Genomic DNA, 20166 nt, shown 5'->3' on the forward strand with positions numbered 1-20166 from the left:
ATTAAAAACAATATATTTAAGTGCAAGAGTTTAATGTTCCTAAACTAGCATTAAATGTTTGGGACACATATGTTAATATGTTAGAATATATTATGTTTGGGACAAGAATGTTTCATAAAAAACCATATGTGTGAATGTAAACATATATAATCTTACAAATTTCGAGTAAACATATATATGTTGTGATATTTTATTCAGGGAGCGACAGAGAAAGAGGGAGTATAGAGAAAGAAATAGAGATGGAAACCGGAGGGTTGACGAAAGATATCAACATAACACAGCGAAAGTATGAAGAGAACAATGTCTGTGGAACTGCTTGTATGTTGTTTCGGAAAACTGTTTTATGTGTTCATTTGTTTTGGCTATGCGCTAGACATTTTAATAAGGCAAACAAAAGAAATATCTTGGACCAGTCACGCTAGTATAAAATATTTATTTTTTTATTCGTATAAAAATAAAATGAAATAACTTTAGTTTTTAGTATTGCACATTGTTGGTCCATCACCAATACATGAGGCATAGGCCATCAGATGAGGCAGAGTGTTCTGTTGCAATACTCCACGGAATAAATGTTCATAGGGTCCCGAAGCATATACGCCCACATCATCACCACCATGATTTCCTATTTGCGAATGAATGTAGCTGGGATGATAAGCCAGGGGATTTTCTTCACCCATCATTCCAGTTAGATCCAATCGATTTCCATTGGCATCCAAATATTGTTCGGGACCAACGGCATAATTTAATGTGGCATATTTTACACCATTTGCATCGCCCAGAGTTTCACCCAATCCCAATATATCATTACCCCGACCTGGAAAACCAGCTATGCTTAAGGGATGGGCATGATCCGAGGAGACCACTATCAGAGTATCATTGGGATTAGTCATACTGCGAGCTTTCTGAATTGCCTTTTCGAATTCTAAAGTCTCATCTGTGCTTATACCGGGAATGTTCAAATGATTACCAAAGTCTATAAGGCCACCCTCGATAAAGATAACATAGCCATTTTCATTTTTGCTCAGTAATTTAAGAGCAACTTCGGTCATCTCCTCCAGACTGGGTTGTTTCGATTTATTGGCAACGGCATGGTAATCCATTAATCCTGATGCAAAAATACCCATAATATGGTCAACTTTTTGCACGTCAACTTGCAGTAGACCAGAACGATCAACAGCCAAAACTCCCTTTGGATGCATAGATTGCCATTGGGACAGCAGGTTTTTTCCATCGGCACGTTCACCCATTTCACCGTGGGCATCTCGAACAGTATTGGGCAAAAACTTTCCCATTCCTCCGCCCATAATAACGTTGAAATTTTTTCCTGTATTCTGGGTGATCAGTTGTTGGCCGATGTCCATGCATTCGGAAGGATTGATGCCCTCAGTCCATGTAGCTATATCAGCATCACATTCCCAAAAGCGATTTGCCACATGAGCATAACCTCCCGCGGGTGAGGCATGTGTCAATGTAGTGGTGGTAATGAAACCCGTAGACTTTCCGGCCTTTTGAGCCCAATCCATTATGGAAGAAACATGATTCGCTTTGTCCATGCTCTGAGTGCAATTGTCAAAGTTGACGTTGGCACTAACTCCCAGGGTGACAATGTTCGCCTTGACACCGCACAAATATGCGGTTGAGGTACAGGCCGAATCCGGTACTTGGGCATTTGCACAATATGTCTGTGGGAAGAATAAAATATTTATTAGGTCTTGGTAATAAGAAAGCGGTGAAGTTAGATGGACGCGAATATAGTATAATAACCTACAACCTACACTGTTAGAAAAATATGTTTTTCATATGTTTCGATATAAACAAAATGTGTTTCGGGCACAGTTTTTAAACACAATATATTTAAGTGCAAAAATGTAATGTTCTCAAACTAACACTAAATGTTTGGAACACATATGTTAATATGTTAGAATATATTATGTTTGGGGCATGCATGTTTCATAAAAATTATATGTGTGAATGTAAACATATATAAATTTACAAATTTCGAGTAAACATATATATGTTGTGATATTTTATTCAGAGAGCGAAAGAGAGAGAGAGAGAGTATAGAGAAAGAAATAGAGATAAAAACCGGGAGGGTTGACGAAAGATATCAATTACACAGCGAGAGAATCGAAAGAGAGCAATTTCTGTGAAACCGCTTATATGTTGTTTCGGAAACTGCTTTATGATAAGGCCAAAAATTTTATACGCTTAAGTCTAAATATTATTTAATTTAAGTCTAAATATTATTTAATTTGTGTATATTATAAAATTATTTATGTATGTTTATACTCGACCCCACGTTCTTCCTTTGTTAGAGTTTTTGAATTCCTTCCAAAATATCAAACTTTTATACCAAAACCAGTTTTTTAATACAAAATTGTTATTTTTGCAATAAAAAATAATATTTTATCCAAATGCTCAGTCCATTTCGTTTATATCAAGCACTGTTTCTGACTGTAAATCTTTAATAACCCACATTTCGAAGTTTCATTATAAAAATTTAATATAGTATAAATATAAATGCGTAAATTAAAAAAAAAACAATTGGTGTTTGGTCGGAGCAGGGATTGAACCCACGACCCTTTGCATGTACGGCAGACATGCTAACCACTGCTCCACGTTGCCAACACATGTATGTTTCTGTTAAATAATGTTATGTTTGCATGGGCTCGTGGGCGCTGCAAACTATGCTATATAAATGTAACTTATAACGATAATTGTCTTCTGGTGACTATAACAGCTACGTAGCTCAGTGGTAGTGTGTTGGCTTACAAACTGTATGGTCCTCGGTTCGATTCTCCGTCCAGGCGAAAGGTAAAATTTAAAAAAATTATAAAATTGAATAATTTCTTCAACATTATTTGTATTACAGAAAAAGGTGCCAAGAACTAAAAAATTTCGTGGAAGTGAAAATTATATTAGGGAATGAGCACAATCTTCTTTGGGGAAAATTCTTCCAAGCATATAATATTTTTGGCTCAAAATGCTTCCAAAAATAGAATATGTTCACATAAAACAAACATATTAATGTTTCGGCAGTATCCAATAATATATGTGCTTCCTGCAAAATATGTTTGGAACATATGTTAGAGAGGCGATTTTTTTGAGGGTGTAGCAAATTGACACTGAGTGAATTGCTTTCTTTTGTAAGGAACGAAATTTTCTATTGAATCTACAGTGTTGTCCTAAAAGGCATTAATAGGCAAAAATTGTTAGAGACAATCGTTGCACCGATTGTCATAAATTTGCCCAATTCAGAGTTTTTCGTGGGCAGATTTCCCTTCGACTCTCTTCGAAGGTTAGTTTAGGTATAGTGGCAGCCCGATATTGTGATACCACAGTGGTGAACTTCTCTCATATCACTGAGTGCTGTCCGATTCTATGTTAAGCTCAAGGACAAATGACCTTCTTTTTATAGCCGACTTCGAACGGCGGTCCACATTGCAGTGAAACCACTTAGATAAGCTATGAAACCCTCAGAAATGTCAGCAGCGTTACTGAGATGGGATATTCAACCGCAGAAAAACTGTTAGGTAGGTTTGAACCCACGACCAATACAAGGCGGGCATGCTAACCATTGCACCATGGTAGCTCCCGAATCTCTTCGAATGCCCTTACGGTTGCCGCCGTTAGTGTCTCAGAGACATTAGAATTGCCATTCTAGCTATGTACACCAAAGTTATTTGAAATTCACTTCGATTTATTTGAAATTTGGGACAAGGATATAAAGGGTGATTTGTTAAGAGCTTGATAACTTTTTTTTTAAAAAAAGCGCATAAAATTTGCAAAATCTCATCGGTTCTTTATTTGAAACGTTAGATTGGTCCATGACATTTACTTTTTGAAGATAATTTCATTTAAATGTTGACCGCGGCTGCGTCTTAGGTGGTCCATTCGGAAAGTCCAATTTTGGGCAACTTTTTCGAGCATTTCGGCCGGAATAGCCCGAATTCCTTCGGAAATGTTGTCTTCCAAAGCTGGAATAGTTGCTGGCTTATTTCTGTAGACTTTAGACTTGACGTAGCCCCACAAAAAATAGTCTAAAGGCGTCAAATCGCATGATCTTGGTGGCCAACTTACCGGTCCATTTCTTGAGATGAATTGTTCTCCGAAGTTTTCCCTCAAAATGGCCATAGAATCGCGAGCTGTGTGGCATGTAGCGCCATCTTGTTGAAACCACATGTCAACCAAGTTCAGTTCTTCCATTTTTGGCAACAAAAAGTTTGTTAGCATCGAACGATAGCGATCGCCATTCACCGTAACGTTGCGTCCAACAGCATCTTTGAAAAAATACGGTCCAATGATTCCACCAGCGTACAAACCACACCAAACAGTGCATTTTTCGGGATGCATGGGCAGTTCTTGAACGGCTTCTGGTTGCTCTTCACTCCAAATGCGGCAATTTTGCTTATTTACGTAGCCATTCAACCAGAAATGAGCCTCATCGCTGAACAAAATTTGTCGATAAAAAAGCGGATTTTCTGCCACTGATTTTGGTAATAAAATTCAATGATTTGCAAGCGTTGCTCGTTAGTAAGTCTATTCATGATGAAATGTCAAAGCATACTGAGCATCTTTCTCTTTGACACCATGTCTGAAATCCCACGTGATCTGTCAAATACTAATGCATGAAAATCCTAACCTCAAAAGAATCACCCTTTACATGAAAAATTTGGTTGTATTCGGTTCAGATTTAAATATAGCTAGGTTCCGAATATTGATGTAGAAATAGTTCTTAGAGAAACTGAAGGCCTTTGGATTGGACCGAATGAGTTTAGAATTTTCCTTCTTGTTGATTTTCAGTTGATTACGTTTTAAACTTCAATCAATTTCTTAATTGGAAATATTTTGTAGTTTTGTGTGTGGCATACAATTGGGAAAATACGGAAGGTCGATTTTGACACAAGTTGTTCAAAATTAGACTTTTTGACATTTCGAATTTTTCCAAATTTGAAAAAATCAACTTGCTTAAAAGTCAATCTTCCGTATTTTTCAAAACTGAAAAGGTCGCTTTTTTTTGCTTATGTGTTTATCGAAAAGTTGCGTTATTTCGATAATTTTTAGCATCAAATAATCAAATAAATCACATTCGGCATTCCGCATTCAATTCGAATACGATTCTTCGGCTTTGGCGTTGCGTTTTCCCAGTTCAATTCCTTGTGCGTCCTAGCTCTTATCTTCAGTTCTTTTGCCTTTACGTTTCCTCTTATCCCGGCAAGTCCCACCACTCATATGATACGGATACCCGAGTATTCTTTGGTCATGCTTTTCATTCCAATACGCTTGGCAACCGAAAGCTCCCATATAAAGGGTGATTCTTTTGAGGTTAGGATTTTCATGCATTAGTATTTGACAGATCACGTGGGATTTCAGACATGGTGTCAAAGAGAAAGATGCTCAGTATGCTTTGACATTTCATCATGAATAGACTTACTAACGAGCAACGCTTGCAAATCATTGAATTTTATTACCTAGAAAAGTTGGCAGAAAATCCGCTTTTTTATCGACAAATTTTGTTCAGCGATGAGGCTCATTTCTGGTTGAATGGCTACGTAAATAAGCAAAATTGCCGCATTTGGAGTGAAGAGCAACCAGAAGCCGTTCAAGAACTGCCCATGCATCCCGAAAAATGCACTGTTTGGTGTGGTTTGTACGCTGGTGGAATCATTGGACCGTATTTTTTCAAAGATGCTGTTGGACGCAACGTTACGATGAATGGCGATCGCTATCGTTCGATGCTAACAAACTTTTTGTTGCCAAAAATGGAAGAACTGAACTTGGTTGACATGTGGTTTCAACAAGATGGCGCTACATGCCACACAGCTCGCGATGTACCGCCCGATTTTTTTTAAAATCGGGCGGTACATATAAAGGGTGATTCTTTTGAGGTTAGGATTTTCATGCATTAGTATTTGACAGATCACGTGGGATTTCAGACATGGTGTCAAAGAGAAAGATGCTCAGTATGCTTTGACATTTCATCATGAATAGACTTACTAACGAGCAACGCTTGCAAATCATTGAATTTTATTACCTAGAAAAGTTGGCAGAAAATCCGCTTTTTTATCGACAAATTTTGTTCAGCGATGAGGCTCATTTCTGGTTGAATGGCTACGTAAATAAGCAAAATTGCCGCATTTGGAGTGAAGAGCAACCAGAAGCCGTTCAAGAACTGCCCATGCATCCCGAAAAATGCACTGTTTGGTGTGGTTTGTACGCTGGTGGAATCATTGGACCGTATTTTTTCAAAGATGCTGTTGGACGCAACGTTACGATGAATGGCGATCGCTATCGTTCGATGCTAACAAACTTTTTGTTGCCAAAAATGGAAGAACTGAACTTGGTTGACATGTGGTTTCAACAAGATGGCGCTACATGCCACACAGCTCGCGATGTACCGCCCGATTTTTTTTAAAATTTGGCCATAAAACCCTTATTTATCAACCGATCTTACTCAAATTTGGCTAAATGTAGTCTTCTATAGCACTAACTATATGTGCAAAAAAATCATCGAAATCGGTTCAGATTTAGATATAGCTCCCATATATATATATATACCGCCCTATTTTTCTAAATTTGGCTATAAAACCCTTATTTATCAACCGATCTAACTCAAAGTTGGCTAAATGTAATCTTCTATAGCACTAACTATATGTGCAAAAAAATCATCGAAATCGGTTCAGATTTAGATATAGCTCCCATATATATGTATAGCCCGATTTTCCCAAATTTGGCCATAGACCCCTTTTTAATTCATTTATTAACCGATCTTACTCAAAGTTGGCTAGATCCAGTCCTCTATAGTACTAACTATATGTGAAAATTTCATCGAAATCGGTTCAGATGTAGATATAGCTCACATATAAGTATCGCCCGATTTTGAAAAATTCGCCGCTAATAACCTTATGTTTGACCATATAGGCCTCATTTCTTAACTTATCTTACTCAAATCTTGCACAAGGTAACCTTTTGTGGTATTAATAAAACCCGCAAAATATTATGCAAATTGGTTCAGATTTAGATATAGCTTCCACACACAGAAAACAGATTGGTTGGAAAACGTTTGCAGTAATAAATATTCGACACTCAGAACATAATATAAGTTGTCTCAATAGTTTTCCAGTATTGTTGAATATTATTTGTCCCCTACAACCATTTGGTGAAAATTGCAATAAGTTTTCTTGTGTGTTGAAAGATAAATAGTTGTGACAACCAAATGTCACTTCTATGAAAATATTTCCTGACATCGGTACATACGACCTACCGTAAAGAAATTTCTCAACTGTTATTTAGTAATCATCACTCACATTTGGTAACCACAGCCGAATTCGATTTGAATAATTTTTCAAATGTCAATGTCATTATTGTTAAATTCATTATATTTTGTATTATTAAATCCATAACATGTGAACATGGATTTCAACTCAAAACGAGTACATATGGTGGAAAATACTGCCAAGATGTAAAACCTCCATGGCCCGCATACAAGGTATTATCTTCAAAAGCTTGCAATGAACTGAAACCGAATAAAAAACAATGGTTTGTAGCCGAATTTTAGGGATCAATGAAATCATCAAATGCGGCCTGGGGAAATCAAGCTTAGTTTTTGGACCGTAAAGCATACTACGGTGGGTTATGTGCGCTAACGTTGTCTGTTGATTCGGATTTTATTTTGAAGGCGTTTTAAAGGCTATATCATTCGTTGAACTGTTCATCAAAATTTTCAGTGAGGAGGTGTTTGTGTCATGGGTAATGATGAAAAGTCAAAGATTTTCGTTCGCAAATTTCAATCTCTTGTGGCATATGTACTTCCCTTGGGCCGGGTATGCCGTCTATAATCATTTTTTGTGCTTCTGTATTTTGCTCTAAATAATATTTAAATAACAATAAACCTATAATTTGTAATTTAATAAAATATATGTATCTACTTTTCAATTCGATTGGGGATATTAATATGGTTGGGTGGTACAATCGAATAACGAAGTCACCCATAACCTATTTCATCGGCTGACACAACCAATACCAGAAGTGGTATTAGTTGCATCTCCCATCATTCGATTGTGTCGACCGAATTAGTTAGGTGACACAACTGCCAACAGACAGTTGCAGCAACTTCCAAAATGAGGTTGTCAATAAATTCGATTATCACAACATTTGTCAAAATTGTATTTCTATAGAAATTTTTTTCAACATATTATTTCTATAAAAAATTTTCTCAAAATTTTATTTCTATGGAATTTTTTCTCAAAATTTTATTTCTATAGAATTTATTGTCAAAATTTTATTTCTATAGAAAAATTTCTCCCAAAAATTTGTTTATAGAAACTTTTTTCCGAAATTTTATTTTTATAGAGATTTAACAAGAAAAAAAAAATACTATTTTGGGTAGAATTCTACCAACTGTGGCAACCGTGGTTGTACTACAAATTTATATTCTAAGTTATATACGTTGCATATTTATGTTTTAAGATAATAAAGTACTTACAACCATTCTTGTTTTGTAAAATTTGTTTAAATTTAACGAAAAATATTGTAGGGAAAATTGTTTGGGAATGTATGGGAAAGTAGGGAACTTTTTTTAAAACCGAACATTTTCCCTAGCAACACTGACTATGAGCTATAGTCAGATTGAGACAAAGCACCCATAAACATGTACCCCTTAATTTTTTTTTGAATATGCAACTGCGGTTTATCTCCCAGACCTATATCAATGTTACCCTACAAATGCTTATGTTTACTAATTCAGCAAGTGTGGTTTAGGGTATGATATAGTCGGCCCCACCCGACTTTCTACTTTGCATACTTGTTTAATAATGGGCTCAATATTAGTGGCATACTAACTCCGTGGTGCAATATCAACTACAGCCAGTGTTGCTAGAAGTAAGGGAAATTCCCTACACGCAAAGAAAAAAAAACGTTTGGAAAATGTATACCGAAAACGTTTTTCTTTTGTTAGAGTTTTTTGAATTGCTTCGAAAATTTTAAACTTTTATGACCAAAAAAAATTCGTTTGTTACAAAATTTTTATTTTTTGTTTTATTTTGTTGTTTGCAAAAGTTATTTTTGAAACAACAACACCGCCCATTTCGTTTATATCAAACACTGTTCTTTTCTTTAGGTATTTAATAAGACACATTTTACAGTTCAAAATTTAATGTTGAACATTTTTTTCGGAATCTTCCGAACATATCTGGAATACATGTAAAAAAAAAAACAAAACAAAACTTTGGTCGAAGCAGGGATCGAACCCACGACCCTTGGCATGCAAGTCGGACGTAGCAACCACTGCTCCACGGTGCCAAACTAAATGTTTGTTTCTCTTAAATAAACTGTCTTTATTCGGTTCGTGGGCGCCGCAAGCTATGCTATATAAATATAACTTATATGGATATTTATCTATTGATGACCATAACAGGTACATAGCTCAGTGGTTATTGTGTTGGCTTACTAACTTTTCGTCCAGACGAAAGGTAAAAAAAAATTATAAAATCGTATAATTTCTTCTACATTGTTGGTATTACAGGAAAAGGTGTTAAGAACTAAAAAACCTCGTGGATTGGAGAACGATGTGAGGGAAAATGCAATTAGCACGAAAACAATGTTTTTTTAGTTTGTCTTTATGAAATTGTTTTTACATCCTGGAAAAGAATAAACGTTTATCACAAAAAGTATATAATTTTCATCCAAATACACTCCTTACAGCGAAAAGCAAATGAGAAACGAACTTTGTTTGTCTAAAATTTCGTTTGTGAGGAAAGAATTATTTTTTTGAGTGTATATGTAGGTTCTTTCTAATATTTAGCGTCTTGTAGAGACCTAGGGCCACAATGTAGGGACATTTTCACTCAACACAATTTGTAATAATTTTTACATTTTGGAGGAAATTAGAAGCCGGCAAGGATTGATCTTTAACAATGTGTGGTAACAACAGTTACCACTCGTGCCAAAAAAAAAATCTAACAAAATTTGAAGATTACCACACATTACCACAAATCTACCGGTCGTTATTAAAATAAGTTTGGGAGATAAACCAAAATAGTATATGATGGTTTTTATGCTTCGCACTTAAGTACTTAAGCTTCCAAACACGTGTCTTTGATATTTCAAACAAATCTGACAACTTGCTTTTTCGTTTATATATAGAAATATGGTGAATATGCAGGTGTAAAAGGGTCCGTCTTATCAAAACGTCGGTGGTCTATTTCCACCAATTGTTTTTATACCCTAAACCATACAGTGGTTAGGGTGCTTACAAAAACATTACCAATATATTTCCAATTAAAAAGTTGCTTGAAGTTGAAAATGTAATCTATTAAAAAATTAATTTGAAATCAAATTTAAACATAAAGTCAATTAAAAATGAATTGAAAAATGTTAAATTTTTAATTTAAATATTAACTATTCCAATTAACATTTTAATTTAATAGAAGAATCCAATTAAAAAACAAGTAAGGAAAGTCTAAAGTCGGGCAGGGCCGACTATATTTTATACCCTGCACCACTTTGTAGATCTAAATTTTCGATACCATATCACATCCGTCAAATGTGTTGGGGCTATATATAAAGGTTTGTCCCAAATACATACATTTAAATATCACTCGATCTGGACAGAATTTGATAGACTTCTACAAAATCTATAGACTCAAAATTTAAGTCGGCTAATGCACTAGGGTGGAACACAATGTTAGTAAAAAAACAAGTATATACGGCCGTAAGTTCGGCCAGGCCGAAGCTTATGTACCCTCCATCATGGATTGCGTAGAAACTTCATCTAAACACTGCCATCCACAATCGAATTACTTAAGTTGCGGTAACGCTTGCCGATGGCAAGGTATCTTAAAACCTCCTAACACCATCTTCTAAATTGTATGTAAGTCCATACGTGGTATATATTAAATCAAAAAAGATCGATCCAATACGTATATAATTCAGTTTGACAAAGTAGACATAAAATTTTGACAAAATTTTCTACAGAAATAAAATTTTAACAAAATTTTCTATAGAAATAAAATTTTCACAAAATTTTCTATAGAAATAAAAATTTTGACAAAATTTTCTATAGAAAGAAAATTTTGACAAAAATTTCTACAGAAATATAATTTTAACAAAATTTTCTATAGAAATAAACTTTTGACAAAATTTTCTATAGAAATAAACTTTTGACAAAATTTTCTATAGAAATAAAATCTTGGTAGATTATTTTTGGCTCGAGTGGCAACCATGATTATGAACCGAATAAAATTTGAACAAAATTTTCTATAAAAAAAAAAAAATTGACAAAGATGAAAATTTTATTATGAACCGAATAAAATTTTAACAAAATTTTCTCTAGAAATAAAATTTTGACAGAATTTTCTATAGACATAAAATTTTGACAAAATTTTCTATAGAAATAAAATTTTGGTAGATTATTTTTGGCTCGAATGGCAACCATGATTATGAACCGATATAGACCAATTTTTGTGTGATTGGACCAATTTTGGTATGGTTATTAGCGACCATATACTAACACTACGTTCCTAATTTGAACCGGATCGGATGAATTTTGCTCCTCCAAGAGGCTTCGGAGGTTAAATCTGGAGAACGTTTTATATGGGGGCTATATATAATTATGGACCGATATGGACCAATTCTGTCACGGTTGTTAGAGACCATATACCAACATCATGTACCAAATTTCAGCCGGATCGGATGCAATTTTCTTCTCTTTGAGGCTCCGCAAGCCAAATCTGGGGATCAGCTTATATGGGGGTTATATATAATTATGGACCGATGTGGACCAATTTTTGCATGATTGTTAGAGACCATATACCAACACCATGTACCAAATTTCAGCCGGATCGGATGAAATATGCTTCTCTTAGAGGCTCCACAAGCCAAATCTGGGGATCGGTTTATATGGGGGCTATATATAATTAAGGACCTATATGGACCAATTTTTGCATGGTCATTAGAGAACATATACCAACACCATGTACCAAATTTCAGCCGGATCGGATGAAATTTTCTTCTCTTTGAGGCTCCGCAAGCCAAATCTGGGGATCGGTTTATATGGGGGCTATATATAATTATGGACCGATGTGGACCAATTTTTGCATTGTTATTAGAGACCATATACCAACACCATGTACCAAATATCAGCCGGATCGGATTAAATTTGCTTCTCTTTTAGGCTCCGCAAGCCAAATCTGGGGATCGGTTTATATGGGGTCTATATAATTAAGGACCGATGTGGACCAATTTTTGCATGGTTGTTAGAGACCATATACTAACACCATGTACCAAATTTCAGCCGGATCGGATGAAATTTGCTTCTGTTAGAGGCTCCACAAGCCAAATCTGGGGATCGGTTTATATGGGAGCTATATATAATTATGGACCGATGTGGACCAGTTTTTGCATGGTTGTTAGACAACACCATGTACCAAATTTCAGCCGGATCGGATAAAATCTGAGGGTCCCTTTATATGGGGGCTATACGTAAAAGTGGACCGATATGGCCCATATTCAATACCATCCGACCTACATCGATAACAACTACTTGTGCAAAGTTTCAAGTCGATAGCTTGTTTCGTTCGGAAGTTAGCGTGATTTCAACAGACGGACGGACGGACGGACGGACGGACGGACGGACATGCTTAGATCGACTCAGAATTTCACCACGACCCAGAATATATATACTTTATGGGGTCTTAGAGCAATATTTCGATGTGTTACAAACGGAATGACAAAGTTAATATACCCCCATCCTATGATGGAGGGTATAATAACAAAATTTTCTATAGAAATAAAATTTTCACAAAATTTTCTATAGAAATAAAAATTTTGACAAAATTTTCTATAGAAAGAAAATTTTGACAAAAATTTCTACAGAAATATAATTTTAACAAAATTTTCTATAGAAATAAACTTTTGACAAAATTTTCTACAGAAATAAAATCTTGGTAGATTATTTTTGGCTCGAGTGGCAACCATGATTATGAACCGAATAAAATTTGAACAAAATTTTCTATAAAAAAAAAATTGACAAAGATGAAAATTTTATTATGAACCGAATAAAATTTTAACAAAATTTTCTCTACACAGAAATAAAATTTTGACAAAATTTTCTATAGACATAAAATTTTGACAAAATTTTCTATAGAAATAAAATTTTGGTAGATTATTTTTGGCTCGAATGGCAACCATGATTATGAACCGATATAGACCAATTTTTGTGTGATTGGACCAATTTTGGTATGGTTATTAGCGACCATATACTAACACCACGTTCCTAATTTGAACCGGATCGGATGAATTTTGCTCCTCCAAGAGGCTTCGGAGGTTAAATCTGGAGAACGTTTTATATGGGGGCTATATATAATTATGAACCGATATGGACCAATTCTGTCACGGTTGTTAGAGACCATATACCAACATCATGTACCAAATTTCAGCCGGATCGGATGCAATTTTCTTCTCTTTGAGGCTCCGCAAGCCAAATCTGGGGATCAGTTTATATGGGGGTTATATATAATTATGGACCGATGTGGACCAATTTTTGCATGATTGTTAGAGACCATATACCAACACCATGTACCAAATTTCAGCCGGATCGGATGAAATATGCTTCTCTTAGAGGCTCCACGTTTTATATGGGGGCTATATATAATTATGAACCAATATGGACCAATTCTGTCACGGTTGTTAGAGACCATATACCAACATCATGTACCAAATTTCAGCCGGATCGGATGCAATTTTCTTCTCTTTGAGGCTCCGCAAGCCAAATCTGGGGATCAGTTTATATGGGGGTTATATATAATTATGGACCGATGTGGACCAATTTTTGCATGATTGTTAGAGACCATATACCAACACCATGTACCAAATTTCAGCCGGATCGGATGAAATATGCTTCTCTTAGAGGCTCCACAAGCCAAATCTGGGGATCGGTTTATATGGGGGCTATATATAATTAAGGACCTATATGGACCAATTTTTGCATGGTCATTAGAGAACATATACCAACACCATGTACCAAATTTCAGCCGGATCGGATGAAATTTTCTTCTCTTTGAGGCTCTGCAAGCCAAATCTGGGGATCGGTTTATATGGGGGCTATATATAATTATGGACCGATGTGGACCAATTTTTGCATGGTTATTAGAGACCATATACCAATACCATGTACCAAATTTCAGCCGGATCGGATGAAATTTGCTTCTCTTTTAGGCTCCGCAAGCCAAATCTGGGGATCGGTTTATATGGGGGCTATATATAATTATGGACCGATGTGGACCAAGTTTTGCATGGTTGTTAGAGACCATCTACTAACACCATGTACCAAATTTCAGCCGGATCGGATGAAATTTGCTTCTGTTAGAGGCTCCACAAGCCAAATCTGGGGATCGGTTTATATGGGAGCTATATATAATTATGGACCGATGTGGACCAGTTTTTGCATGGTTGTTAGAGACCATATACCAACACCATGTACCAAATTTCAGCCGGATCGGATAAAATATGCTTCTGTTAGAAGCTCCACATGCCAAATCTGAGGGTCCCTTTATATGGGGGCTATACGTAAAAGTGGACCGATATGGCCCATTTTCAATACCATCCGACCTACATCGATAACAACTACTTGTGCAAAGTTTCAAGTCGATAGCTTGTTTCGTTCGGAAGTTAGCGTGATTTCAACAGACGGACGGACGGACGGACGGACGGACGGACGGACGGACATGCTTAGATCGACTCAGAATTTCACCACGACCCAGAATATATATACTTTATGGGGTCTTAGAGCAATATTTCGATGTGTTACAAACGGAATGACAAAGTTAATATACCCCCATCCTATGATGGAGGGTATAAAAATATGGGAAACATTTAAATCTGGAGCAATTTTAAGAAAACTTCGCAAAAGTTTATTTATGATTTATCGCTCGATATATATGCATTAGAAGTTTAGGAAAATTAGAGTCATTTTTACAACTTTTCGACAAAGCAGTGGCGATTTTACAAGGAAAATGTTGGTATTTTGACCATTTTTGTCGAAATCAGAAAAACATATATATGGGAGCTATATCTAAATCTGAACCGATTTCAACCAAATTTGGCACGCATAGCTACAATGCTAATTCTACTCCCTGTGCAAAATTTCAACTCAATCGGAGCAAAAAATTGGCCTCTGTGGACATATGAGTGTAAATCGGGCGAAAGCTATATATAGGAGATATATCTAAATCTGAACCGATTTCAACCAAATTTGGCACGCATAGCTAAAATGCTAATTATACTCCCTGTGCAAAATTTCAACTAAATCGGAGCAAAAAATTGGCCTCTGTGGGCAAATGAGTGTAAATCGGGCGAAAGCTATATATGGGAGCTATATCTAAATCTGAACCGATTTCAACCAAATTTGGCACGCATAGCTACAATACTAATTATACTCCCTGTGAAAAATTTCAACTAAATCGGAGCAAAAAATTGGCCTCTGTGGTCATTTGAGTGTAAATCGGGCGAAAGCTATATATGGGAGCTATATCTAAATCTGAACCGATTTCAACCAAATTTGGCACGCATAGCTACAATGCTAATTCTACTCCCTGTGCAAAATTTCAACTAAATCGGAGCAAAAAATTGGCCTCTGTGGGCAAATGATTGTAAATCGGGCGAAAGCTATATATGGGAGCTATATCTAAATCTGAACCGATTTCAACCAAATTTAGCACGCATAGCTACAATGCTAATTCTACTCCCTGTGCAAAATTTCAACTAAATCGGAGCAAAAAATTGGCCTCTGTGGTCATATGAGTGTAAATCGGGCGAAAGCTATATATGGGAGCTATATCTAAATCTGAACCGATTTCAACCAAATTTGGCACGCATAGCTGCAATGTTAATTATACTCCCTGTGAAAAATTTCAACTAAATCGGAGCAAAATATTGGCCTCTGTGGTCATTTGAGTGTAAATCGGGCGAAATCTATATATGGGAGCTATATCTAAATCTGAACCGATTTCAACCAAATTTGGCACGCATAGCTACAATGCTAATTCTACTCCCTGTGCAAAATTTCAACTAAATCGGAGCAAAAAATTGGCCTCTGTGGGCAAATGATTGTAAATCGGGCGAAAGCTATATATGGGAGCTATATCTAAATCTGAACCGATTTGGCTGATATTTTGCAAGTTTTTCGAGACTCATAAAATATTCGGATGTACGGAACTTGAGGAAGATCGGTTGATATACACGCCAATTATGACCAGATCGGTGAAAAATATATATGGCAGCTATATCTAAATCTGAACCGATTTTTTCCAAAATCAATAGGGAGCCTTTGAGCCGAAACAGGACCCTATACCAAATTTTAGGACAATCGGACTAAAACTGCGAGCTGTACTTTGCACACAAAATTACATCAACAGACAGACAGACGGACGGACAGACAGACAGACAGACGGACATCGCTAAATCGACTCAGAATTTAATTATAAGACGATCGGTATACTAAACGATGGGTCTCAGACTTTTCATTCTTGGCGTTACATACAAATGCACAAACTTATTATACCCTGTACCACAGTAGTGGTGAAGGGTATAATAATGGAAAATTTTATTCTGAAATAATTAGTTTCATTCGTTGTTTCAATAAATTTTGACTCAAATATAAAGACAATTCCAACTATAATTAATTATAAGAAAGTATAAACTTTTTAAAATTGCAAGAGAACTATTTTATCTAACGGAAAAATAATAATGTTTAAATATATCAACAATACTACAATAAAAATTTGATGGCCTCAATTACAAATTTGATTGAGTTTTCGACCAGAAGCATTTAAATTTTCAATTAAAAAAAAATTAAAAAATTAATTGAAAGTAGTGGAAGAAATCAAATAATTTTTTAATCAAGTATATTTATACCGTTATCCACATGTGTGTCTACCAGAAATATTGATTTTAAACCCCATAAAATATATACCGATCGATTCAGAATCACCTCCTGAGTCAATCTAGCCCTTGGTATCCGTCCGTCCGTCTATGCATTTGGTGTTTGAAGGATTCCGGTCGCAATTATTAACCGATTTTGATGATTTGATACACGATTTTGTTCTTGACACAAGGACGAACGCTATTGAATTTGGAAAAATTTTGATCAAATTTATATTGAGTCCTGGAGCCACCGTGGTGCAATGGTTAGCATGCCCGCCTTTACTACATAGTATCGATCAAAAAAAAAAAGTTTTTCAGAGGTGGATTATCCTCTCTCAGTAATACTGGTGATATTTTTGAGTATTTCAAAGCTTCTCTAAATGGTTTTACTGGAATGTGGAACGCCGTTAGGACTCAGCTATAAAAGGAGGTCGGGCAGCACCCACTGATAAGAGAGAAGTCCACCACTGTGGTATCACAATGGGCTCCATGAAATTAGTCCCCAAAACGGAAACTGAAATAAGTTCCCACAATTGGAGACTTATTTCATTATAAAATAAATCACAAAAATATTTTATGAAATTATACCAAAAAAACAAAAAAAAAAAAAATCCCTAAAACACAAAATGAAATATATCCCCAATATTTCCTAAAAACAATAATAACAAAGTTATGAATTAAATTCATTATTTCCTCATTTTAGTTCATAACAATTTCAACTTCTAACAGAGTTAGTAGTATATTTATTTGGGTATATATTAGTAAAGAAATTTTGACTGATCGACGGCAATAAGGGCAATCGTCCTGTCCAATCCCTTTGATATGCTATCAGTCTGAGTCTAACCGAACCGAATCTGATGAATTTTGCTCTTCCAAAGGGCTCCGGAGGTCAAATCTGAGCATCGGTTTATATGGGGGCTATATATAATTATGGACCGATTTCGACCAATTTTTGCATGGGTGTTTGAGGCCATATATTAACACCACGTACCAAATTTCAACTGAATCAAATGAATTTTGGTCTTCCAAGAGGCTCCGGAGGTCAAATCTGGGGATCGGTTTATTTGGGGGCTATATATAATTATGGACCGATGTGGCCAATTTTCGCATGGTTATTAGAGACCATATACTAACACCATGTACCAAATTGCAGCCTGATCAGATGACATTCGCTTCTCTTAGAGGCTCCGCAAGCTAAAACGGGGGATCGGTTTATATGGGGGCTATATATAATTATCGACCGATGTGGACAAATGTTTGCATAGTTGTTAGAGACCATATACATACACCCAGGGCTGTGGAGTCGAGTCAATTTTGCTCGACTCCGACTCCAGCATTTCTTATTAGACGAATACATAAAATCCGACTCCGGAGTCGGAGTCGAGGCTAATAAGAAATTCAGGAAGGCTAATAAGAAATAAGAAATTCAGGAAGAATAGTTATTGAAGAATTCTTGTAAAATTAACGAATAGAATTCTTTCGGTGTATAAAGCCCAGTTTTTGCTTCCACCGTATTTTTTCCCTTCAGAAAACAGTATTTTTTCAAAACACGAAATTTCTTTTTTCCATTTTTTTCACAATAACAAAAGTTGCTTCACAAAAGACGCTCTATCTCGCAAACTAATTGACTTTCAGACGTCAAATTTTGACACGAATCATTTGAAGGTTGGTACTATATAAAAATAGTATGCATTTAATACCAGCGACGACATCCATGTGTCAGACCGGGGACTTATCAGCCAACCTGTTATCACCTCAAAACAACTGCTCGTGAAGTGAAATCTAAGCCCTCTCTCGAGAGGATAATTTTTGTACAAACTTTTTGGAAGAACTTCCACATTTTTTGCAGGGTCTGCAGTTAAACATTATATTTAAATTTTATATTCCTGCAAGTGTGACAAGACTTTCAGCTTAAAACGATATATTGATTAATTAATTCAGGCAATACCGTTTAGACTGCAATACGCACCCTAAAAAAATCGCTTCAAAATGTGTTTGGGCCATATTTACGGCCCAAACACATTTTGCTTCAAGCATTTATACTTTTATAGGATTGGTCCAAACAAAATATTGTTTGTATTGTTCAAACATATTATTTTTCACCTTAGGGCATACACTGGTAGAAAAAAAATGTTAATGCAATTTTCTTTTTGGGGATATATTTTTAAGGCGCCAATTTGTTGCTTCCATTATTTTACTTGCAGCATACTCTCTAGGTCTGTCTTTCTAAACACATATATGTTTATAGGCTATTTCCAAATTAATATATGTTTGCATCTAAGCAACATTTTATGTCCCAAACATAATATGTTCTAACGTATTAACATATATGTCCCAAACATGTTATGCTTTATGTTTATGAACATTATATATTTGCACTTAAAAATATTGTGTTAAAAAATTTGAGTTCTAAACATATAATTTTTACACCCAAACATATGGAAAACAGTCTTTTTCGTCCGTGCGATTAGACCAGAGAATGAAGCCGCCGAGTCGCTCCGCTGATTTCAGTCGCCGCCGACTATTTTTGGCCAGTCGACGTCGCCGCCGAATATGTCGACTAATCTCGACTCAAATTTAGCCGGCAATTAATCAAAAATATCGATTTAAATCAGAAAAATGTATTTATAAAAATGTCGTTTTTAGCCAAAATTTTGAACCTTCCACCCACAATCAAGAAATATCAAACTGCTATAACCGTTTTGCAAAAATTTATTTAATTTTAAGATTGGTTGCACAACTAATCTCATTACCATTCGAATAACTTTAATTGATTTTATAATGAATAATTGTCCTCCGCCGAATGGACAAATTTATATCGGCTTAGCCGTCAATCCGCCGCCGTCGACAAAAATGGGTCGGCTTCATTCTCTGGGTTAGACATTCCCCTATTTGCAGTGAAACTATCAACTTTTATTTGTGATAAATGTTTGAACTTTTCGGAGAAATACAAACCACTGTCAGAGAATAACAACGTTTGCTACAACCCATTTATTTTTGGCGTACAGACGAATACATAAAATTCGATGATATTCACTGATAACAAAATCGCACATCTCCTAAACACGCTTTACGATATTTACGATTCAAGATAACCATTTCATATAATGGCAACATTAAACATAATATATTTTAATGAGAGTTTAAAGCAGCGGACAAACAAACATCGCTATAAATTCTGTTACAGAATCCCCAAATGTTACCATTCTAATTTCAAGCGGAGACGCGATTGGAGATAGCCTTGGA

The 20166-nt window shown here is 35.7% G+C and overlaps 1 protein-coding gene across 1 annotated transcript; it reads right to left on the bottom strand.

The window, feature by feature from the left end:
* Positions 1–400: 400 nt before the first annotated feature.
* Positions 401–7842, bottom strand: LOC142239906 (membrane-bound alkaline phosphatase-like). Its single transcript, XM_075311649.1, has 2 exons — positions 7810–7842; positions 401–1682 (listed from the first exon to the last, which is right to left on the bottom strand). Exons 1-2 carry the CDS (start codon positions 7840–7842, stop codon positions 471–473), a joined length of 1245 nt encoding a protein of 414 aa, XP_075167764.1. The 3' UTR covers positions 401–470.
* Between the last annotated feature and the right edge of the window lie 12324 nt (positions 7843–20166).

Source organism: Haematobia irritans, chromosome 5 (assembly GCF_050003625.1).
Source record: "Haematobia irritans isolate KBUSLIRL chromosome 5, ASM5000362v1, whole genome shotgun sequence".
NCBI lineage: Eukaryota > Metazoa > Arthropoda > Insecta > Diptera > Muscidae > Haematobia > Haematobia irritans.

Excerpts from the sequence above, each read along its gene's own strand:
- LOC142239906 (XM_075311649.1), bottom strand. The coding sequence starts at position 7,842 with ATGATTATAGACGGCATACCCGGCCCAAGGGAA. Across the intron at positions 1,683-7,809 it reads GCATACCCGGCCCAAGGGAA|ACATATTGTGCAAATGCCCA; the intron begins GTACATATGCCA and ends TTCTTCCCACAG.